Source organism: Psilocybe cubensis, chromosome 9 (assembly GCF_017499595.1).
Source record: "Psilocybe cubensis strain MGC-MH-2018 chromosome 9, whole genome shotgun sequence".
In the NCBI taxonomy this organism is placed as follows: domain Eukaryota; kingdom Fungi; phylum Basidiomycota; class Agaricomycetes; order Agaricales; family Agrocybaceae; genus Psilocybe; species Psilocybe cubensis.
The window spans coordinates 1,105,030-1,123,802 of record NC_063007.1 but is presented as its reverse complement, the minus strand read 5'-3'; the positions used below and the strand labels follow the sequence as shown (position 1 = coordinate 1,123,802).

The 18,773-nt window shown below is 47.1% G+C and overlaps 5 protein-coding genes across 5 annotated transcripts; 2 read left to right on the top strand and 3 right to left on the bottom strand.

The window, feature by feature from the left end:
- On the top strand, positions 1–4,235 carry JR316_0009792 (Sporulation-specific protein 5; the record flags this gene model as incomplete). Its single annotated transcript, XM_047895476.1, has 8 exons — positions 1–553; positions 864–1,647; positions 1,709–1,787; positions 1,842–2,038; positions 2,097–2,121; positions 2,179–2,273; positions 2,338–2,467; positions 2,535–4,235. The coding sequence occupies 8 exons, from the start codon at positions 1–3 to the stop codon at positions 4,233–4,235; spliced, it is 3,564 nt and encodes a 1,187-aa protein (XP_047745195.1).
- An 832-nt stretch (positions 4,236–5,067) lies between these two features.
- JR316_0009791 (uncharacterized protein) lies at positions 5,068–6,501 on the bottom strand (the record flags this gene model as incomplete). The annotated part of the gene is made up of 5 exons (XM_047895475.1): positions 5,068–5,091; positions 5,138–5,157; positions 5,211–5,295; positions 5,356–6,121; positions 6,227–6,501. 5 exons carry the CDS (start codon positions 6,499–6,501, stop codon positions 5,068–5,070), a joined length of 1,170 nt encoding a protein of 389 aa, XP_047745194.1.
- Positions 6,502–9,589: 3,088 nt separating this feature from the next.
- On the bottom strand, positions 9,590–11,254 carry JR316_0009790 (uncharacterized protein; the record flags this gene model as incomplete). The annotated part of the gene is made up of 1 exon (XM_047895474.1): positions 9,590–11,254. The coding sequence occupies one exon, from the start codon at positions 11,252–11,254 to the stop codon at positions 9,590–9,592; it is 1,665 nt and encodes a 554-aa protein (XP_047745193.1).
- A 2,678-nt stretch (positions 11,255–13,932) lies between these two features.
- Positions 13,933–14,934, top strand: JR316_0009789 (uncharacterized protein; the record flags this gene model as incomplete). Its single annotated transcript, XM_047895473.1, has 3 exons — positions 13,933–14,358; positions 14,417–14,549; positions 14,627–14,934. The coding sequence occupies 3 exons, from the start codon at positions 13,933–13,935 to the stop codon at positions 14,932–14,934; spliced, it is 867 nt and encodes a 288-aa protein (XP_047745192.1).
- A 257-nt stretch (positions 14,935–15,191) lies between these two features.
- Positions 15,192–16,113, bottom strand: JR316_0009788 (Derlin-3; the record flags this gene model as incomplete). The annotated part of the gene is made up of 5 exons (XM_047895472.1): positions 15,192–15,261; positions 15,305–15,588; positions 15,640–15,730; positions 15,797–15,891; positions 15,949–16,113. The coding sequence occupies 5 exons, from the start codon at positions 16,111–16,113 to the stop codon at positions 15,192–15,194; spliced, it is 705 nt and encodes a 234-aa protein (XP_047745191.1).
- Between the last annotated feature and the right edge of the window lie 2,660 nt (positions 16,114–18,773).

Here is an 18,773-nt window from a genome sequence, read left to right as displayed (position 1 = left end):
ATGCCCCTCCCTTCTACTCCCCCCGCTGTCCCTGACTCGGAGAATATCAGGCGTCCTTCTGCTCTTCCTAACGGCGGTGCCACTGGCGGCCCCGCCAAGTTGGGCGCTCCCTCCTTCGCTTCTGTCGTTTCCTCCTCCAGCGGTCCCCGGGCAACAGCGAGGTCCCCTAAAGCCTCTATTTCTCCCCTACAGCACAAACAGAAACAAGAACATGCACACTCTTCAGCGCCTTTGCCTTCCAAGCTCATCAACAACGCAAATCCAACCAGCACACTTTCTATCGCTTCTACCAACGGCCATGATGTGGACAGCCCAGCTCTCACTTCGTCATCTCGGTATCATTCTCCTATGACCAGCCCCGCTGGTTCTAAAGGTAACGGCGGGAACAATGACAACAGTACTACAAGCAGCGACACCCGTACCACCGACCCAACCAACACAGGCATACCTTCCACAGATCTACCCGAGCGCAAAGACGGCGGTGCTGAAACCGCCGTCGAAACGCACAGGTTGAATGATTCTGCACCATGCATGAACGATCTTGTTAATAACGGTGCGTTTCTAAATATTCATCTCTAATAATTTATTCCTTTGTTGAGCGCGTCCTGGGTTTTGCATTCATGCCCGCCCCATGGACGTTCATGAGCCTCTCACCTTTTCCTCTTGTTTTCAAACTTCCCATTCTTCCTTCCTTCCGTTTCATTCACTGCCTGTGAAGTACGGATTATCTTGCTCAGTTACAAAGCTCCTATCTCTGCTACGCGCTACTTTGGTCGCTTCGTTTATCTTTATTGCCTTTTCTTGATCTTTTGACGCGCATATATTCATGAACTCACGCTTATTCGCGTACTACTTTCTGACAGGGAACATGCCATCCGACGCTAATTCGAATCAACTCAAACCGCCCTCTCGTGGACAATGCGAGAACGGAATCTCTAATGGATTCCAGACTACGGCGATGAGCGAAATGTCTGCTCTTGAGAGGGAACAGCGACACCAGCACGAGATGGAGGCTTTGACCTCTTCTATGCATTTGGGCCTCCGAGTCTCCAATTCGATGGATAACGTCAGCGCCAAGACTTTGTCTCCTCTTCCCTTGTCGGTGCCCCTGAGCACTTCGCCTTCTCAGCTCAAGCAGAATGGACAACCCCAGTCGCAGGCACCTTCAGCTCCAGTTCATTCCACCATCCCTCTACCAGATATTGAAGATGGTGACCGAACGGCCGACGTCGACGCTCGCCAACTTCAACATCTGGCTCAGCACCAGCAAATGCGCGACCGCGCCAACGAGTCTGAACCATATGCTGGCTCGATCGACCTCACCAATCTTACCGTTCCACCTACCGTCCAACAACGTTCGGTATCACTCGGGTTACCTTCCTCACAGTCTGAGAATTTTTTGTCCACTTTTGATGCGACCTCTCCTGGTGGATCCTCTCCTTCGTCTTCCACGTTCCCGACTTCTGCATCGGATCCAACCTTGGGTAATGCAGGTCAGAAGACTCCGAACGTTTACATCAACGGACTTCCTCCACACTTCCCTGAGGATCAGTTGTTTGCTCTGGCGTCCCCCTACGGCGAAATTAGAAGTGTTAGGACGTTCACGAGGCATGTCAGGGACAGTGAGAGTGGTTACGGTTTTGTTCTGTAAGTTTCTGAAATTACTCACTGAATATATGCGCTCAACTTGATGTCATTGTTTCACTAGTTTTGAAACCGTAGAGGCTGCCGAGAGGTGTATCGTTTCTCTACGAAGTTATAGAAATCTTCATCCGACATTCTCCAAGGTTTGTTGCTTGATCGTGGCGTGAAATGTTTGTTTTCCTGACTAAGTGTTACAGCAAATCCACAAGATCCCTGGGACAACTTACGCCCATGGCAGTTTACCGTCTTCCTCCTCTTGGGAAGGCCCTGGACTTCGCTCTGGGACAAATTCATCCGAGGGTTCCTCTACGGGTGCCTTGAGCGCGGACGCCTCTTTCAAGGCTAAGATGGAGAGTCTTCAGGATCCTACGAGCACAAACCTTTACATGGAAGGGTATGTTTATACTCATTCAGTAGTTCGAGCATGTCCTCACAATCACCTCATCTCTTAGACTTCCGTTAAGCATCGACGAACCTGTAAGTGGCTCAGTGCATCGATGTCTAGGAATATATTGATTTCTGATCGCCTAATAGACTCTCGCTGCATTAGTCGCTCCGCATCGAATCAGTAGCAGCAGATTTTTTCAGACGAGGCTCAGTAACCCGCCGAGGATCATTGCTTTCGTTCGGTAAGTTTATGTTATATCTTCTTCATGATTGACTATGCTAACGCTACTGGGCTCTATCTTTCAGACTTGAGACGAGAGAAGGGGCCGAGGAGATCATTGAGCGTCTTCATGGGCGAATGGTCCGCGGGTGGAACGATACAGGGAGCAGAATCTCCGTCAGATTCGCTGATACAAGTGAACAGCGCGAACTGAGAGTATGTTATTTTCATCTCAGGCATGACAGAATTCTGACAAAACAATTTTTTTTTACACTTTCTCTAGAGAACCGAACGCGCGGCTCAAGAAGGCGACGGGTCTCCAGCTCGTCTTACCATTGCACAAGCGGCGTTGCTGAATCTCCGAGGACAAGAGCTGAGATCCACGAATAGTGGTCCTGTTATTCATGCTCAATCTCGACCCCCCGTGGGGCGCATCCCCTCAGCTACCAGGCAAGGGATACCCACCTCGGTCTCAGCGCCTGATTTCGCAACGAACGCGCATCTTCCACCTGTCATTGGATCTTCATCCAACTTGGAAGTCGATTACTCGTTAGCCCCTGGACGTGGTGGTCACGGTGTCCAAAATCTCAGGTCGATATCCCCTTACGATGCCCAGTTTGCGGCTCAACCTCAGCTTGGGCATGTTCAGCCTTCTATGCCGTCTTCCCTGGACCCTACAATGTCTGCTCTCTTGGACTCTCTTGGGCGTAATACCGTTCCCTATCAGGATGTCTCTGGCGGGTACAACAATTACTCGACAGATGCCAATTACGTCCACGATCAGCGGGGGCTTCAGCACCAGCAACATCCCATGGTAGCTTCTCAGAGTATGGACAATCTTCAGCATTACTCTCGCCCCGGACCGGTGTATACTCGCTCAGGGTATACCCCCACCGAGGAGTACATCATGCGTGCCCATGCCGAGTCGGCGGCTCTTGCGTCTCAGGCCCAGCAACAGCAACATATGCAGGCTGAGAGAAGGAGACCTGCGCCATTGGACCTGGGAAGACAACGAGTTGGCGATGAAGTCCACGATGACGATGGAGCGAATATTGCTGTTGGTGTTCGTGGGTACCGCACTCAAGCCTCGATTGGACGTCTTGGTCAGGGTATGCTATCTCCTCCAGCATCTGCTCCTTCTTTACCTTCGTTGGGTATGACCAATGAGATGACTGAAGACGAGTTCCACGCGTCGGCTTCTGCTACCCGGAATGATTATAGGAGCCACGCCAGGTCGTATGGGAATGACAATGTTGACCAGGACGAAGACCAGTTCGGAATCAATTCGCCGTCGAGCGCTATGAACACGAAACACAACCCCAACATCCATCCTGCTCATGTGAACGCGCGCCTTTCTCGAGAGCCTGTATCTGCGCCTGCGAATTACCCCGTACAGAGGCCTCCTATACCCCTTTCTCCCTCTCTCGTGTCTCCCTCTTCAAACCAGGATTCGTCTAGCCTCAACGATTTGCTGAATTATCAGCATGCCGCGGCGCATATGCGTTCGACGACTTTGCCTCAACATCGCACTTCGTCGCTGCGTGATAGGCAGCAGAGAGGTCACTTCCAGCATAACAGCATGAGCATGCCTGCTCAGAATTTGAGGACGCCGCAGCATGCTAGCGTCGCTACTCTGTCTGGGACTCGCGGGATAGATGGTGCTACTACAAGTTCGACGATATTTGAGGGAGAGGTGCAGGACCATCAGCAATCTAATAATGCGTCGAAGCCTCAGTATCCCAACTCGCCCATGTTCGATTTGGATACGGCTTCATCGTCTCCTTCGCTCATCTCCCCTACTCTTACTTATTCGAGTCAGACGCCGTCAACGCTTAGCCCGGCTACCCCTTTCTTTGGATCGTTCAATAATCAAGCTGAAGGCGGGGATAAGGGTCATGCGATGGACCATTATCAGCAGAAGAAGATGACCCCGCCGAGCAATATGACACCTAGTTCTCTTAGGAGTCTTACTGGAAGCCGTTGATCCAATCTCGTCGTCGCTGTATGTTGTCTTTCACTCTCTCTCTCCTATCATTACTCCCTCCCGTTATGTCTATTTTTTTGTCTGTCACTTTACATCATCGAATTGTCGTTTTCTTCGTTTTATATTTCCTTTCCTTTCCGTTCCTTTTTCTTCTTCCAATTCAATCGCCTAGTGTCCCCCCGGGTCTAAATCTCTTTGGAGCCTCTTGCGCTTCCTTATCACTCCTTGCCTATGTTTAATTCCTTTCCCCTTTCCCTCGTCGTTTGTTTTCCAGGTCCTCCTGTCATTTTCCCTCCCGTCATTTTTTGAGAAGACCGATATTCTCTTCCTTCCTTTCTTTTTTTGTGAAAGCTGAGCCAGCGCAATCCTCTCTGTCCGACACAATTCCTCTTCCCAAGTCTATTTGTTTTTTTTTCTACTACTACGCTTCTAAGCAGCCGCAGCCCTCTTTTTACCCCACCTATCGTGTTCAAACCATTTTCTGTCAAAACTTTTTTTTTCTTCTCTAGATCAACATTAGTTTAGTGTATGTAGACAAAGAAAAAGACCTACTAGCGTTTTGTGTAAAGAAAAAAAATCGACTACTTTGTTCTTCTTTTTGTTCTCTTTTTTCTATAAAATTTTTCGTGTATTGTATTATCCCCTGTTCGGTATTGAAATGAAATATATATTGGCTATTGGTCTGTTTGTTAGTTTGTTCTTTGGACTGTTGTTGGTGAAAGTCTGGGTATATGATTTCTGTTGTAGGTTCAACTATGATCTGAAAAGGTCAAGTACGAGCGTCAGGTAGTACCATTGTTTACTTCTCCAATATTATTCGACGTTGTCCCCTTCATTCAATATCTTCCACGACTCCCTTCGCGGTATACGTCCTGTTAGCAAATATTATAATTGGCGTGGACCCTAAACTTTGCCCAAATCTCTGGAGAATATCCAAGATCGTATGGTCAAAATGCTCTCTCTGTCCTGACGAACCGCGCGTAAATGCGTAGGCCCGGCTGCTGTCTATTTTTAATATTTCAAGATTGGGTATTTCCAGTACTATAGCCACTGTCTTTGCCTAATGCGGGTTTATGATGATATTCGATTATCGTGAATGGGTGAGATGTGGGCAACTTACAAAGTCGTCGTTGCTAGGTCCACCTCGAAGATGAACGGCCAGGTAGTGCAACTTTTCGCATTCCCGGATGGCTACCATATCATTCAGGGAGCAATGTTCAGATGCCCCGTCGAAGAATTTTAGAGTTTTTTTGTGGAATGTTAGGGACTGGGATAGGTCACTGAACATTTTCTTGCCATCGACGCGAGAAGATGCGTATACAGTGAGATGTTCTAATCCGGCGTATGATCTCAGATACATGACGAGTGACATGCTCAGTGGTCCGGCAAGTTTTTGGAGTTGTATGCCTGCGGCCATTAGGCCAGACCAAATTTTGGAATGGGACTCCATGTCCATGCGTGAGATGTCGAGGGATGTCAGGGAGCGTAGGTGTGGAATTGTATTTGGGTGTAGCACGAGCTTCCAGCCGTGGGCCTGGAGTTGCTTTAGTTGTAGAGACTTCCATGCAGGGATGTCGTTGACGATTTCGTGGAAGATTTCTTTATTTTTTGTGTGGCCTGTAAAGTCAATGGACAGGCTTGTCAAAGATTCTTTGGTTGAGTTCATACGAAGTTGTTGTATGATGCTCGTGGCTAGTGGGTCAGATGGGTACTGAGCGCGAAATCCGAATGACCGAAGTTGGGTGAACCGATGGAGAGTGATCATGTTGGTGGTTTGTAAATGCACGGGCAATCCTGAGAAATCTAAATAGAGATCTTCGAGGTAAGGGAGGTTCGTGATAGCATCCACTATGATGTTAAATTCGTCGAGTCGTGAGATGGTCCAACTGTTAAACTCGTTATAGATTGGAATGCAGGAATGTGTATGCTCTTACTGGACGGATCGTAATTCGAGCAAGGATCTTAAAGCAAGGGACAATAAGCCCACATACGTCGCTTTATTAATCAAGGTAGATATCTGAGTTTCTGTCGTCTCGATTGTCAGCTGTTTGACATAGTGAAAAACTTCGGATTGCTTCCGTGCCATATCATTGAGCTGTTGCACGACAAGTTCTAATGGGCGCTTCTTGAAATCAAACTTCAACCCTGAAAACAGAAATGGATCCACTGCATCTCGAAATTGCCAAGATACCAGCCTTAGCTGGCTGAGATACTTCTTAGGAAAGGAGCCGTCCCAATATGTTGCTTTCGGAATCAGCGCAGCCATGATAATAAGTGGAAGGAAGAGTTACTTACATGTAATATGATTGTCTGTATAAGCACCGAATCTAAGGCTTGGATATAGGCACGACTCATTGCATGATTTCAGTAAGCAAGATACGTGAGGTGAGAGTTTTATACAGACTTGTAGTATTTTTTGTTGGGGATTCAGATTTATCAATAGGATGTGAGAAAGTGTGTTCCGAGGTGAACGGTTCTTTAGTATTCCCATTAGCTTACTTTGTATGAGTTAATATCTATTGTTGGTCTGCTTCAAGTGATAGATTACGAGTGAATAGCGTTCAACCTATTTGGCGACATTGTGGTTCAGGACAAACAAGCAGAAAGTGCAAACTTTGCGACAGAGTTCAACTTTCGGCGCCGGAAGAGTGCCGGAAGCCGGGCTAGTGCATATCACGTGTATCCAAAGACCCCAGTCACCTCCCGTCACCAGCCGTCACCCCACGCGCTGATTACGGGCACAACTATTTCTGGACCACTCACCACGACTTGGCGATGTTGCCATCAGGCGAACCACACATTGCCAATTGGTGGTTAATTTTTGGACCGAAGGCTCGGGAGAGGTTAGGAAAGCCGCCATGCGCTGTGAGCAACTGTAATCCCGAAATTCAAAGGAATAGAAGTACGGTCGTTTTACATCCATGTCTACACGAGGCCCACTGCAATAGCACGATTACCCTTCCTTCCCCAACACCGACCAGCTCAAGGATTTCTCCCTCTTCTCGTACACTGTACGTCCTACATCCACAGCGTCGGCGGCGGACTGCGCTTCAATATCCCTGTCATCCACGCAGCTACTTTTGTACGGGAAAACCTGTACAAAACACGTTTTCCACTGTGCTTTACACATTCACGATCCCAACCAACCAACAGCGCTAATCCATCCATCTGTCCAACTTTACCGTCTCGAATGAACGCTTCCGTAATTTGCGGTACAGCCTAGTTCCACACCTCTCTCACAAACCCACACGACCAACCGATTCCTTTTTCATGACCTAAACGTCCACTCTCTTTGTTGAGAATCCGTCATTACTGTAACTGCCGCTGCCGCCTGCTGTTGGAAGGATGGTGGAAGATGTTACTTTGGAGGAACTCAGGAGCATGTGAGTCCAACGCATATTCCTAAAACAATATTACTAATTACAATGTGCTACATCTCGTAGGAACATAAACTATGCTTTCAGTATAGCAGCTTTCAGTGTGTTTCTTTCGAGGCACCGTCTAATGCACGACCAGCTCACGGAAGTTACAGCTCTTCTCATCCTTGAATATTGCGGCACCTTTGAGCAAGAAGTCGAGCGATTCTGGAAAGTGGGGGGCTTGAGCTGGGCATCGGGATTCTTCTATCTCAATCGTTACGCGGTTCTGCTGGGCCATATTCCCGTGATGATCGAATACTTCTGGTCCACTTCCAATCCTCGAAAAATACAGGTGGGGCTCGATTTCTACACGTTTCATTGTATTTCATCTAGTTTTGGGGCCCTACTGATTTTTGAGCGTCAGATGTCAGTCCAAAAATTTCCCGAGTTGATCTCAATTCAATGTCTAACCAATGCACAGCTGTCACCAGCTACAATCATACCATCAGTACTTTGCAGTTGCTGTCCAGATTCTTGTCTCGAGTGCGTCGCATACTTTGCTTCTTTGATTGATGATCTGATAGTCATATTAATTGTAGGCATGTTGATTATGCGAATGTACGCCCTGTATGAACGAAGTAAGAGAGTGCTAGTGCTACTACTCGGTGTCGCCGTTGCTGCTGTCGCCATAGGATGCGTAAGTACCTCCTTTTGGTCTGGGCGAACAATTCAGAGACACAAACGTTATATCTTTAGTGGTCAATCCTTGGAGGGAAAAAATTTCCAAAGGCGCCTGAAATTATCGTGCCAATAGGTTGTGCAGCGTCATTGACACACTACCAGTAAGTATTACGTTGCCATCCAGAAAAAAAAATAACCATAACGCCCATCTTTTTCAACAGGGCTGTTCGTAAGTCGACCATAACCTCTGTTATATCATGTTAATATTGTTCTTCCCAAGGTCTCGGTGCAGCATGGGGTGGGATGCTTGTTTTCGACTTCATAATTTTCGGGTTGACGCTTTACAAATCCCTTTCTATCCCACGCACAATAGGGGTGTCTTTAATTAGTGTGCTAATGCGAGACGGTACGTCGGGACACTCACACCTCATGATCTTTTCATTCGTCGTCCAAAGTCTAATACATGCACAATTATTTTAGGAGCCATCTACTTCTCGTGAGGCTCATGCTCCTTGTGGTGCCTCGCTCATTTTAAGATTCTAACTATAACCTTCTCCCCAGAATCATGATTGCCTGCAACTTGGGAAACATCTTGACATTTCTGGTATGATTACATCCGATGTGTGAAGGTCATGTTATTGACTTGCTCTTTATCTTCCGTCATTCTATAATCGGGCGTAGTTCGGTGGTGTTCGTTTTCATACAAGCAACTATTTCGATAATTATGAGTAATTTCTGATTCATTCCTCAGAGATTTACAAGGGGTGTTGCTACTACCTTTACTAATGTGTGGGTAGCATTCGCTTTCGAACTCAAACCTAGCTGATGAAGCAATAGCATTTCATCGATCTTGATCTCGAGGCTTATGCTCAATTTACGGCACCCATCACTCGTATCACATACAAAACGCACCTTTGCGACGACCAGCGATACCTTTCCTAATCTCACTTTTGCGCAGCAAAATGATTACGGAACAGAACACTCTGGTGATAGCGGGATGGTATCAGAGGAGCAGAGTCGGACACGAATGGTATATGACTATTTGGCAGAAGGATCCGGTAATCGTGCGCTTCATCCGCTCTTTATAAAAAGAAACATCTACTGATTGTCGACAAAAATTCGTTATTGAATTGCAGTCATCCGACAGACGGAGTTACTGGACAGAGAGCGATACTATAACTCATGAAACTTCAAGTCCGGATGGGCGAAAGATTATTACTTTATTTTATTTAAACTGTGTAATTGTGTATGTATCACCACTGGATAAGTTTTGTAAGTAAGCTCCAACCGTTTCTCTCAGAGAAACCGTGACATTCAATGATTTTGGCAGGTGTACCCGCAACTAAGTACGTCAAGTCTTCCGTCGTTACCAAGAGGGTCGAGAACAGACATGTTCGATCCCAGCCAGAACTTCTTCATATCCAACTTCACGCGGCGTGTCGCATCCGATGGCTGCAACCCAGAGTCTCCATCAGGCGCCCATTGATCGCCATTGCTTTCAGCCACCTCCATGAGTGCAATCTGATTCTCGTCTTCGATATGTACATTCCGTTCAACCGCCTTGACGTATTTTTCGTGTTCCTTTCCGACTCGCGATAGAATCCAAGCTGATTGGCTCGTGTCCATGTTTCGGGTGTCTGATCGCAAAATTAGCCTCGTCCTATGTTCTCTTGTGACTTGGTCTGTAGTCTCTAGAAAGATTTGCGAGAAATCAGGTGGTGCATCTACACCGATTCTATTATTGAGAGACTGTTGGACGAAGGGAAGCTCCATCGAAAATATACCCAAGATATCAATATGATAGCGCTGACAGATCTGGAGGAACTCCGAAAAGAAGCGGCGTGATGGTGGAATATAACGCGTATGATCCTCATCTTGACTGATCAGTTTGTGCTCGAATTCTTCGAATTTGCCGCCCACGAGCATCCAGCTAGTCGCGGCGATGCACTGCGCGGAACCAGATCCGGTGGTTTCATCCGAGCGATTTGGGGAAGAGATCGTCACACTCTCTGCCCCGTCTACCTGTAAGCTCATAACCATTCGTTCGCCTTCATGAAGAGCGTGGTGGCGGTGAACGAGGCATAATCCAAATCGACATGCCTCCTGTCCATCCAAAAATAGCCTTCGGAGTTCTCTCGTTTGGAAAAAATCGCAAAGTTTCGTCCATCCATCGTTCCTCATGATTTGACGTCGAAGCTCTTGGTTGGCGTCTTGAACGAGGTGGAGGCGATTGTAGGATTGATAGTTGAACTTGAGCTCCGCGAGGTCCTCCACTCTACCAACTAGCCACGGTTCCTTTGTCGATCCAGGAACCCAAGCCTCCGGGACCATGTCACCTTCTAGTTCGACTCTCCGGAGCCACCTGGTCGTACGCCCACGGGGAAATCCATTGCAGGACTCCCGCACAAGGAGATTGTCAAAATCAACTGTGCCTCCGAAAAAGTCCAGAGAGAAAAGGCCCAACCCGGTGAGGCCAAATTCCGAACAGATACGATGGAAGTTTCGCAGAAAGCTCGGTGAGGGTGGCGACGGGTAATGATCGCAGGTGACGCCCGTCATGTCGTTGTACTCGTACTCCATAAATTTTCCATCGACGAGAACCCAGCTGGTTGCCACGATATGCCTAGACTCGCACCATTTTTTTGGTCTGGGCAGAGTGATGGAGGAGAAAGTCGTTCGGATATCTCGAGGTAATGCAGTGTAAATGTCCACTGGTATTGAGGTAACTATGCGCTCTCCTTCCTCGAGAAGGATGCTGGGACGGTGCGCGACGAAAATCCCGAATCGGCGTGCTTCTGCTCCCTCCAGAAATAATTTGCATATGTCGTTACAGAGGAGAAAATCCTTCCCGAAATCCAAGCACCCTAAATTCCGCTGCAGTTGCTCACGAGCATCAGTTACGGTGGGAAGCGTGTTGTAATCGTTGACCGTTATGGGAGATATTTTGTGGTCATTTTTGAGATTGAAGTCGGGTGTCATGTAGGATAATTTTTAAAACGTAAAAAATTAAAAGCTGGATAATTTGAACCGATTTTGTGGATGGAGATACTTTGGAACGGTGGTTTTCATTGATCGAGTGCGTGCTTCGTTTATATGCTACACAATGCACCACACGAGTGGAACTTCTACTAATGCTTCACTGAAACCAGCAGGCTGCAGCAGTACTCAACAAAAATTTACACTACCACTCATGTATCAGAACTGAATAGGCTTACTTGATAAAGCACAGTATGTTCTCGCACGAGGGATGAGCTCGTGTATGCTTTTACTTAGAAAGCGTGGAATGAAAAGAGAGGGAGGTTTATTTATACCCCACCAGCTCTCCAGGAATCAATCGATGATTGGCGATGAAGGACTCATGTTCTCCATGTGTTTACCTGTACTGAGCGCATACCCTGCTTCTGCCCCTTGCATATTCTCAATTTGTGTGTGAATCGTGTATACCCGTTACCATGGCCTCTTGCGCAGTACAAGGTTGTTCGCCACCCTTCTAACTTATCAGTGATCATAACTAACGATCGTAATGAATACAGTACAAATTACCTGGGAATGCCGCGACGTAAAAGCCACTGCACGTACGTGTTCCAGACCGGTACTTTATCGTGATTTTCCTTTTTCATTATGATAGAGCGCTGATGCACATTGTAACTAACTAAATAGGATACGACGTTCCAGAACAAACAAAGAAAGGCAGAAGGTAAGGAAGCAGTGGTGTAATATTGTATTATGTAAATGGGGTATGTGAGTGTTGCGTTCATGAAGAAATTTAATTAGCTAAAGAAGAAGGTCGAAAGAAAAAGCAATGAAGCTTGCAAATAAGACAAATAATTTGAAGGTAATCTATATAAAACCTATTAGCTGGATGGCTAAAGGCTATACATACCAGGTGAACTTACTCATTTTTAAGAGGTCCCATTCAGCAGACCGTTGCATGACACTTCCTAAGTTTGCTGGTTGTATGTACTTGTGGTTGTGTAAAAATGTGAATTTTTATGGCAAGGTACCCTTGGTCGACACGTTAACAGCATAAGATTCCCAAGCAAGGAAACACTCACTGCATGCAACGTCCTTTACCACAGAACCTCCCAAACATCCCAAATCAAGTGATACTAAAACTAATAAAGAAATTCCGCAAGAAAAAAGAAAAACAGAAAAGACAAAATAGCTTGTGACTCTTGGTCAGCCATGGCATTGAGCGAGTTTGCATAAACTCACAACATAGAAACAGGACCGAGGACCCAGATCTAGTTGGGCTTGATATAGTTTGAGTAGAATTTGACTGCAGTGTTTACAAATTATCAAGACCTAGGAAATGTCAATGTGAGCAAACAATGATCGCATTGAATTATTGACACTCACCCAAGCAGATCTCTCGCATGTGGCAAGCATTACGGCGGACCCACTGTTTAAAGGAACTTGAGACCATATTAATCGTAATGGGAAGAGTGAGTTGTATCGCAATCCGACTCCACCTCTGTCCAACGCCTGAGCTGAATCACGATTAGTTAAAACTGACTAGAGAAAGAATATAGGAGAACATACCTCTAATCAATCTCCGCTCGCCAGACTCGCCCACAAACATGACAAACAAATGCACCCGCCGTCACCCACGATTCACATCAGAAGCGACGATGGCATACAACTGATGCTACTTTTTTCGCGGGGAGGGGACGGGATACAACAGCATTTCATACACACCCCCAAGGGCCCAGCTAGAAGCGACGATGGCATGCAACTAGCTGAGCTGGTCTTGGGGGCGCCACCTATCAAGACGAGGTGAGGGCAGTGCCATCTGCCCCATCCATGACCCAACTTATGTAGGCATACCGCGCAGGCCTAACCCACCAGGCCGGACTGCGCGGCCGATGTGGAGTGCAATACTTCCTGCTGTGTCTTAAAGTCACTGGGAACGAGTCTACATTGGGCGGGGATTGATTAGTGGCTTTCAGGTCGATAGGACTGACGGTGTGGCAAATGGCTCCGGGCGATATGTCCTAGAGGCGAGATAAATTGAAAGGACACAAGCCAGGGCTAGTCTTGTCCCAGGCGTGGTCAGGAGAATGCTGCACACTATTGTCAGAAGAGTTGAACAACGGCGAGATGGATACGACTTACGCGTTTAAAGGTACGCCATTGACGAAGCATGGTGTTGAGGTATAGCACTGAGGGTGAAAAACATTGCAACTTTTCCAAGAGATGGTGGTGGAAGAGAGGCAAGAGACGATGAAGGCTCCTTTTCATGGGCGGCGGGTTCTTATACCTACGCTCCGTATGTCATTGTTTGTCTTCCTTTAAGGTCGGTGACGACATACGGACGATCGTAGTTCTGAATACGGAAATCGTCTTTCCCAAAAAGGATATTCATCATCGCCGGCTGACATCAAATGTCTTTCATGTGTTTCTACCTCCTTTTCTTGCAACTAATTTACTGGACCAGATGTATACACACAAATTATAGAATTACTTCTGGCAAGCTGATACTGAGAATAGGAGGAAAACAGCACCTCACGCCCAGTTAGGCATATTGAATCGCCGACTGAAATCTATGTTGATTACAATATCACGTGGGATTCACGACCTGTCACAGTTTGGGAGACTAATTGAGGGACCAGAGTCACGTAGCCATTCCCGTCTCATCCCAACGCCATCAAAGGGCAATGTTCTCGTCCAGCTCAACTATGCGGTACCCTGAGACTCCGTCTACGCGGAATCCTCTCCAATATAGGCCTTTGAACTCTTCGCCACTTATCGAGTCCCCTGAGAGTCCCAAATCATCACCCGCCGCGGCGGCGCAAGCGCGTCGCAAGTCCCAATTCAAGAGCCTTGGCCCAACAACACCACTCTTTTCACGCACCCGAGGCCCATCACGGCGGAGTGCATCTTCCTCTGCTGTAGACTCCGACCCCCAGAGAACTTTCCTACGAGACAGGCTACAGGCTCGATGCCTTGAAAGGGCCACAAAGGCCCGCGAGAGAGCTGTTTCAAAGACGAGACAATTTGGCTTCGGGCCCAGCAGCGACGACCAAGCCATGGATGACGGAGATGATGGCGAAGAGGATGACGACGATATTATGCAGGACGAGGTTAGGCTTTTGGCACTCGGGGTGCATTCACACACACTTACATACTCCCTGCATTTAGCTTTTCCGAAGAATTGTGGCAAACGCCAACAGGAGAGAGAAACACTCGTACAGACTTTCTTATGCTCAAGAAGTGGGCTCTTCTTTCGATCCGGAACTGGAGGATATCAGCTCCTGGGAGGCCGAGCTATCAGGTTCATAACAGTCTTTCAAGAGTTCCAACTCCGTGAAAATTTGTGAACTAACAAAGTTTCTTATTTTTTCTATCTAGGTATGCCCTCCGCAGATTCCCGTGGAGGGACTAAGCCGCCCGCTTCTACCTCGGGAAACTCGAATTTTTCGTCATGGCCGGTGCCCGATGAGTCTGACGAGTACTTGGTCACCCCTGATGATCTTGACGAAGAAGAGCTTGCAGAATACGCCGAAGAGTATTATAGAAACCAGGGCGCTGTTGCCGACTTTGAAGACCTTCCCCCAGAAGAGCTTTTTGGTTGGTCAGGGCAAATAGATTCTGAACCGCCATCGCCCAGCAAAGTTCCGCGTGAACTGACGGAGGACGACGGGATGGACATATCTTAGAATTTTGCTTTTTCTATTTTATTTATTTCACTTCCTCCCGTCGCTCGCTTTAGAATCTTTTCCAGGAATTTTCTCCACGGAGGTTTCTATCCTACCTCATTGCATAACACTCTTATTTGTATTATAGTCTTCGAAGATGTATTATTTAAGCAAAATATCTGACCTGCTTCGGAATTGTATTGAAATTCACAAACTGTACTCCAATGATTCGTCACATTCTCTAGCAAGGTCCATACGTTGTAAAAACGCACGCTAGGTTACGTATCTCCTTCCATTCTCAGGACAAGTGTGTCAATCCCGCCGAACAGCTCTGCCAGCTCTACGAGTCTGCCCTAGTTGTCGACATAACCATTCCGGTGCGCGAGCATACCTGGCCAAGCGTATCTGCAAATCCCCTCGCCCCTCCCAGACAACCCACCACCACAAATGTCCAACGACAGCGCCGGCGACACTTGGTCCAACATACTTAGGGCCGCCTATGAAATAATCATATGCAATTAATGCAATAGGTAGGTAGACGAGCGGAATGTCGAAGTGGAAGAATCTATAAAAGTTTATCTTTTCGCCAGGTTCGGCGAAGGCAGCTCGAAGGTATACAATGCATGTAAGCAATGGCCTCGAGAATGAGTCGATATTCAAAGGTAATGTAGCAATCTAGAGATACATGATTGAGAGTTCAAACAGGACGCTGCAAAGATAACGTACGATGATCACAATGCAAGCCATAAAAAGCTGCCACGAGAGGTCTGCAGGCGAGTGACGGTATGATTTAGTTTCGAGGTCACTTAGCATACGGCTGATAGTATCATGAAGAGAAAAGTTAAATCGAGAACTATTCACAGAAAAGTTGAAGTTGACACACTGCAGAATCATCAAGTCCAAGATAAAGGTATATGGAATGTGGCGGTATCCATATTCGTTTCCTCCAGCAAAGAACGAGGTATACAGTCGCCAAAGCTGCGTGACAGAGCTCAGAATTTGAATAATATAGCAGTATGTTGAATCAGAACGCACCTGCAGCTTCCCAAAGACCATATCTTTCTGGAAAAGCAATTGTCGGTGGTCGACATAACGGCCCATCTCTGCCAGGGTTACTGCCACTGCAGACCCAGAAATAAACCGGGTTATTGGAGGAATCTTCATGATATCCGTACCCAGTTGGTCTATGAAAGTAGGCATGATGGAGGAGAGACTGTAAAGAATTTAGGTGTCTGCGGTTGACAGAGCTGGTTCAAGGAACGAAAGTAAAATCATCGACATGGCTTTCGGTAGGCGGGCGCTCAACAATCATGATGTCTACGAGTCACATCAATGAGAAATAACATGCCCCTGGCGTGCCGGCTCCGTGGGAAATCTAGACAGACGGCGGAGAAGCTTCGGCTTAGGGCTACCATTCACCGGGTCACCCTCTTGCCTCTCGACTCTCGCTGTCGGCTATCCTCTCTGTTCGCAATTTCGCAATACACGCATCTCGCATTCATGATACTCTGACATCCATACTGCGCGTTTATTGAACCAATTCTTCTATGGCTTATCAGTATCTCGTTGTGATTTTCGTCCCTGTGCTCATCATAGTTTGATGACGAACTCGAAACCTCGAAATAGCGTCGAATACAACGTCTCGCCGACTTATCCGGGACCTCGGTAGCATTCTATCCTGGTCTCACCTCGTCCTTCTATGTTCGAAGGTCGTTTGCGTGCCAGTGAAGATTCACTCATATTCACTTCAACTAAAATATGAAGCTATCGCTTCGCGACACCCGCCCAATGTGTTCTCTTCTTCACATCGATGCAACATGCGGTTCTGCGACGTAGTGAATTCGTATTCTTTTCTTTCGTTTTCACACCCCGTGTTGGTAGCGTCAAGCCTTTGATTTTGGGTCAGGGTATTTTTCACTCTTAGTTTGGGGATGTTTCTTTCATAGAATTCGCCCCGCCCGAGTGGCTTAGGCAGACAATTATCTTGGAAAATTTTGAAGGTTCAGAGGCCCGATACAAACGCGCCTGCTCGCCTACCCCTATCATCGACATCCCAGCATCATCCGACTTGAACGAAGTCTTTAATGAAATCATAATCTCGACAGGCGCATATATTCAGGTTTCATGGTTCTGGACAACCTGTACATGGGAAATAGGACATTTTACACATCCTGACTTCTAATGTCTTTCAACTTCCATCGAGATCCAATATGATCGCAAAACTACTGGCCGAGACAGAGGGCATCAACCAGGAACCCACTCATCAAGTTGCGTATAATTTAACTGCTTTCTTCTTCTATCTCATACTTCGTTCTTCCAGGATTTGCAGTTCCTGTCACACTGGACCGACGTCCTAGGAGGGCGCTTTATTCGGACTGATGGGTTTCTATCATCATTCGTGACATCCATCCACATTGAACGCGGTTCTCAAGGAACGAACTGGTGATGTTGAAAGCGGTCTCTTACCAGACCCTCGTAGACCCTCTTATGGCTGGTGGGCCAACTTTTTCTTCTTGGCTCATAGCCATTTTACTCGAAATCCTTCCAGGGGTATACACCAGTGCGTAACATAACTACTTGCAAAACTTGCAGGCTAACTTCTAAGCTACTTGTAGATGACAGTGGGCGACGCTAAGATTGCGGGCTCACTCACGAGGACCGCTTTTCTCTCATATCAAAGAACGAATCAGACCATTGGCGAAATCTCATAGGAATGGAAACGCAGTCTTTGAACGAAGCGCGTGGTACCCTTGAGTCGCGAAGCCATATACAGACAGCAAATACCAACTTCCAATGCCCTAATTCCCATGGCATGCTTCGCGAGAAGCTCTTGCTAACGTCAAACGCACCTCATGCTCTCATCGGAACACGTTTTTCGTTCTCGAACGAACCCACCCTAGCCCAGACGCTGGGCATTGGCTGAAAATGATCAGCGGAGCGACGACGGTTAATGTCCCAACAAACTTTTGGGAGCCCATGCGTGACTCTTCGTTCGAAAAGCACTGGGCTATACCCCAATCTTAAACAAACTTGGCATGGTCGTAGGGTAGTCGGTGGCGGGACCGTCTGCGAAGTCTGTTGTCACACACACACACATATCCCCTCTTCAGAACTCCGCTCGACAGCTGGGCGAAAAGGATCGCGAAGACCTCGCTGATGCGCTTAGGACGTTGGAGACAGTGCTTTGACAACTTCACATTTTGGAGATGGAAAGTTCTACGTTGCCTCACGGTGTCACAGATAATACATCTTACACCTAAGAGCACACCGTGAGTTGTGGCGCCCCTTTCCTATGAGTCTTAGTGGCTGATTGATGCGTCGTCGACAGGTGAAAAATATTCTAAACAGTCAGTAAATACTTCAGATGAGAACCGATGCCACTGAGGCTTTATTCAACTGGATGCTATATCATTTTAACATCAACTTCGGACGGCACCTTCTTTCCGCTCAACTTTGTTTGAAATGGTTTGCCCGGAAGGTGAGCGCAATACCTACCACCATATTGACGTCTTTTGCTTACCACGTACATGTCACACGCAGGCCGATTTATTCCTGAGATCATTGCAAAGAATATAGGTCATAAGGCTTATGGTAGTTTTGTCATGTGGCGAGCTCAACTGCTGCGGTCTGAAATCATGACGCCGGATGGAACGACAGTCTGGTAAACTCTTTGGTAAGAATTGATAGTCAGGCAGGACGGTTTCCTATGTTGTCATTGTTAATTGCTGAAACTCTGCAAAACAGGGTGCGTACTATATCAGGACCATGATAGTAGTAAGTACTTGCCTGAAAGTCGTGCGTGCTTTTTGGATGATAGATACCATTCCCATATTCGACGGTCCTACAGTAGCAAATCAAAT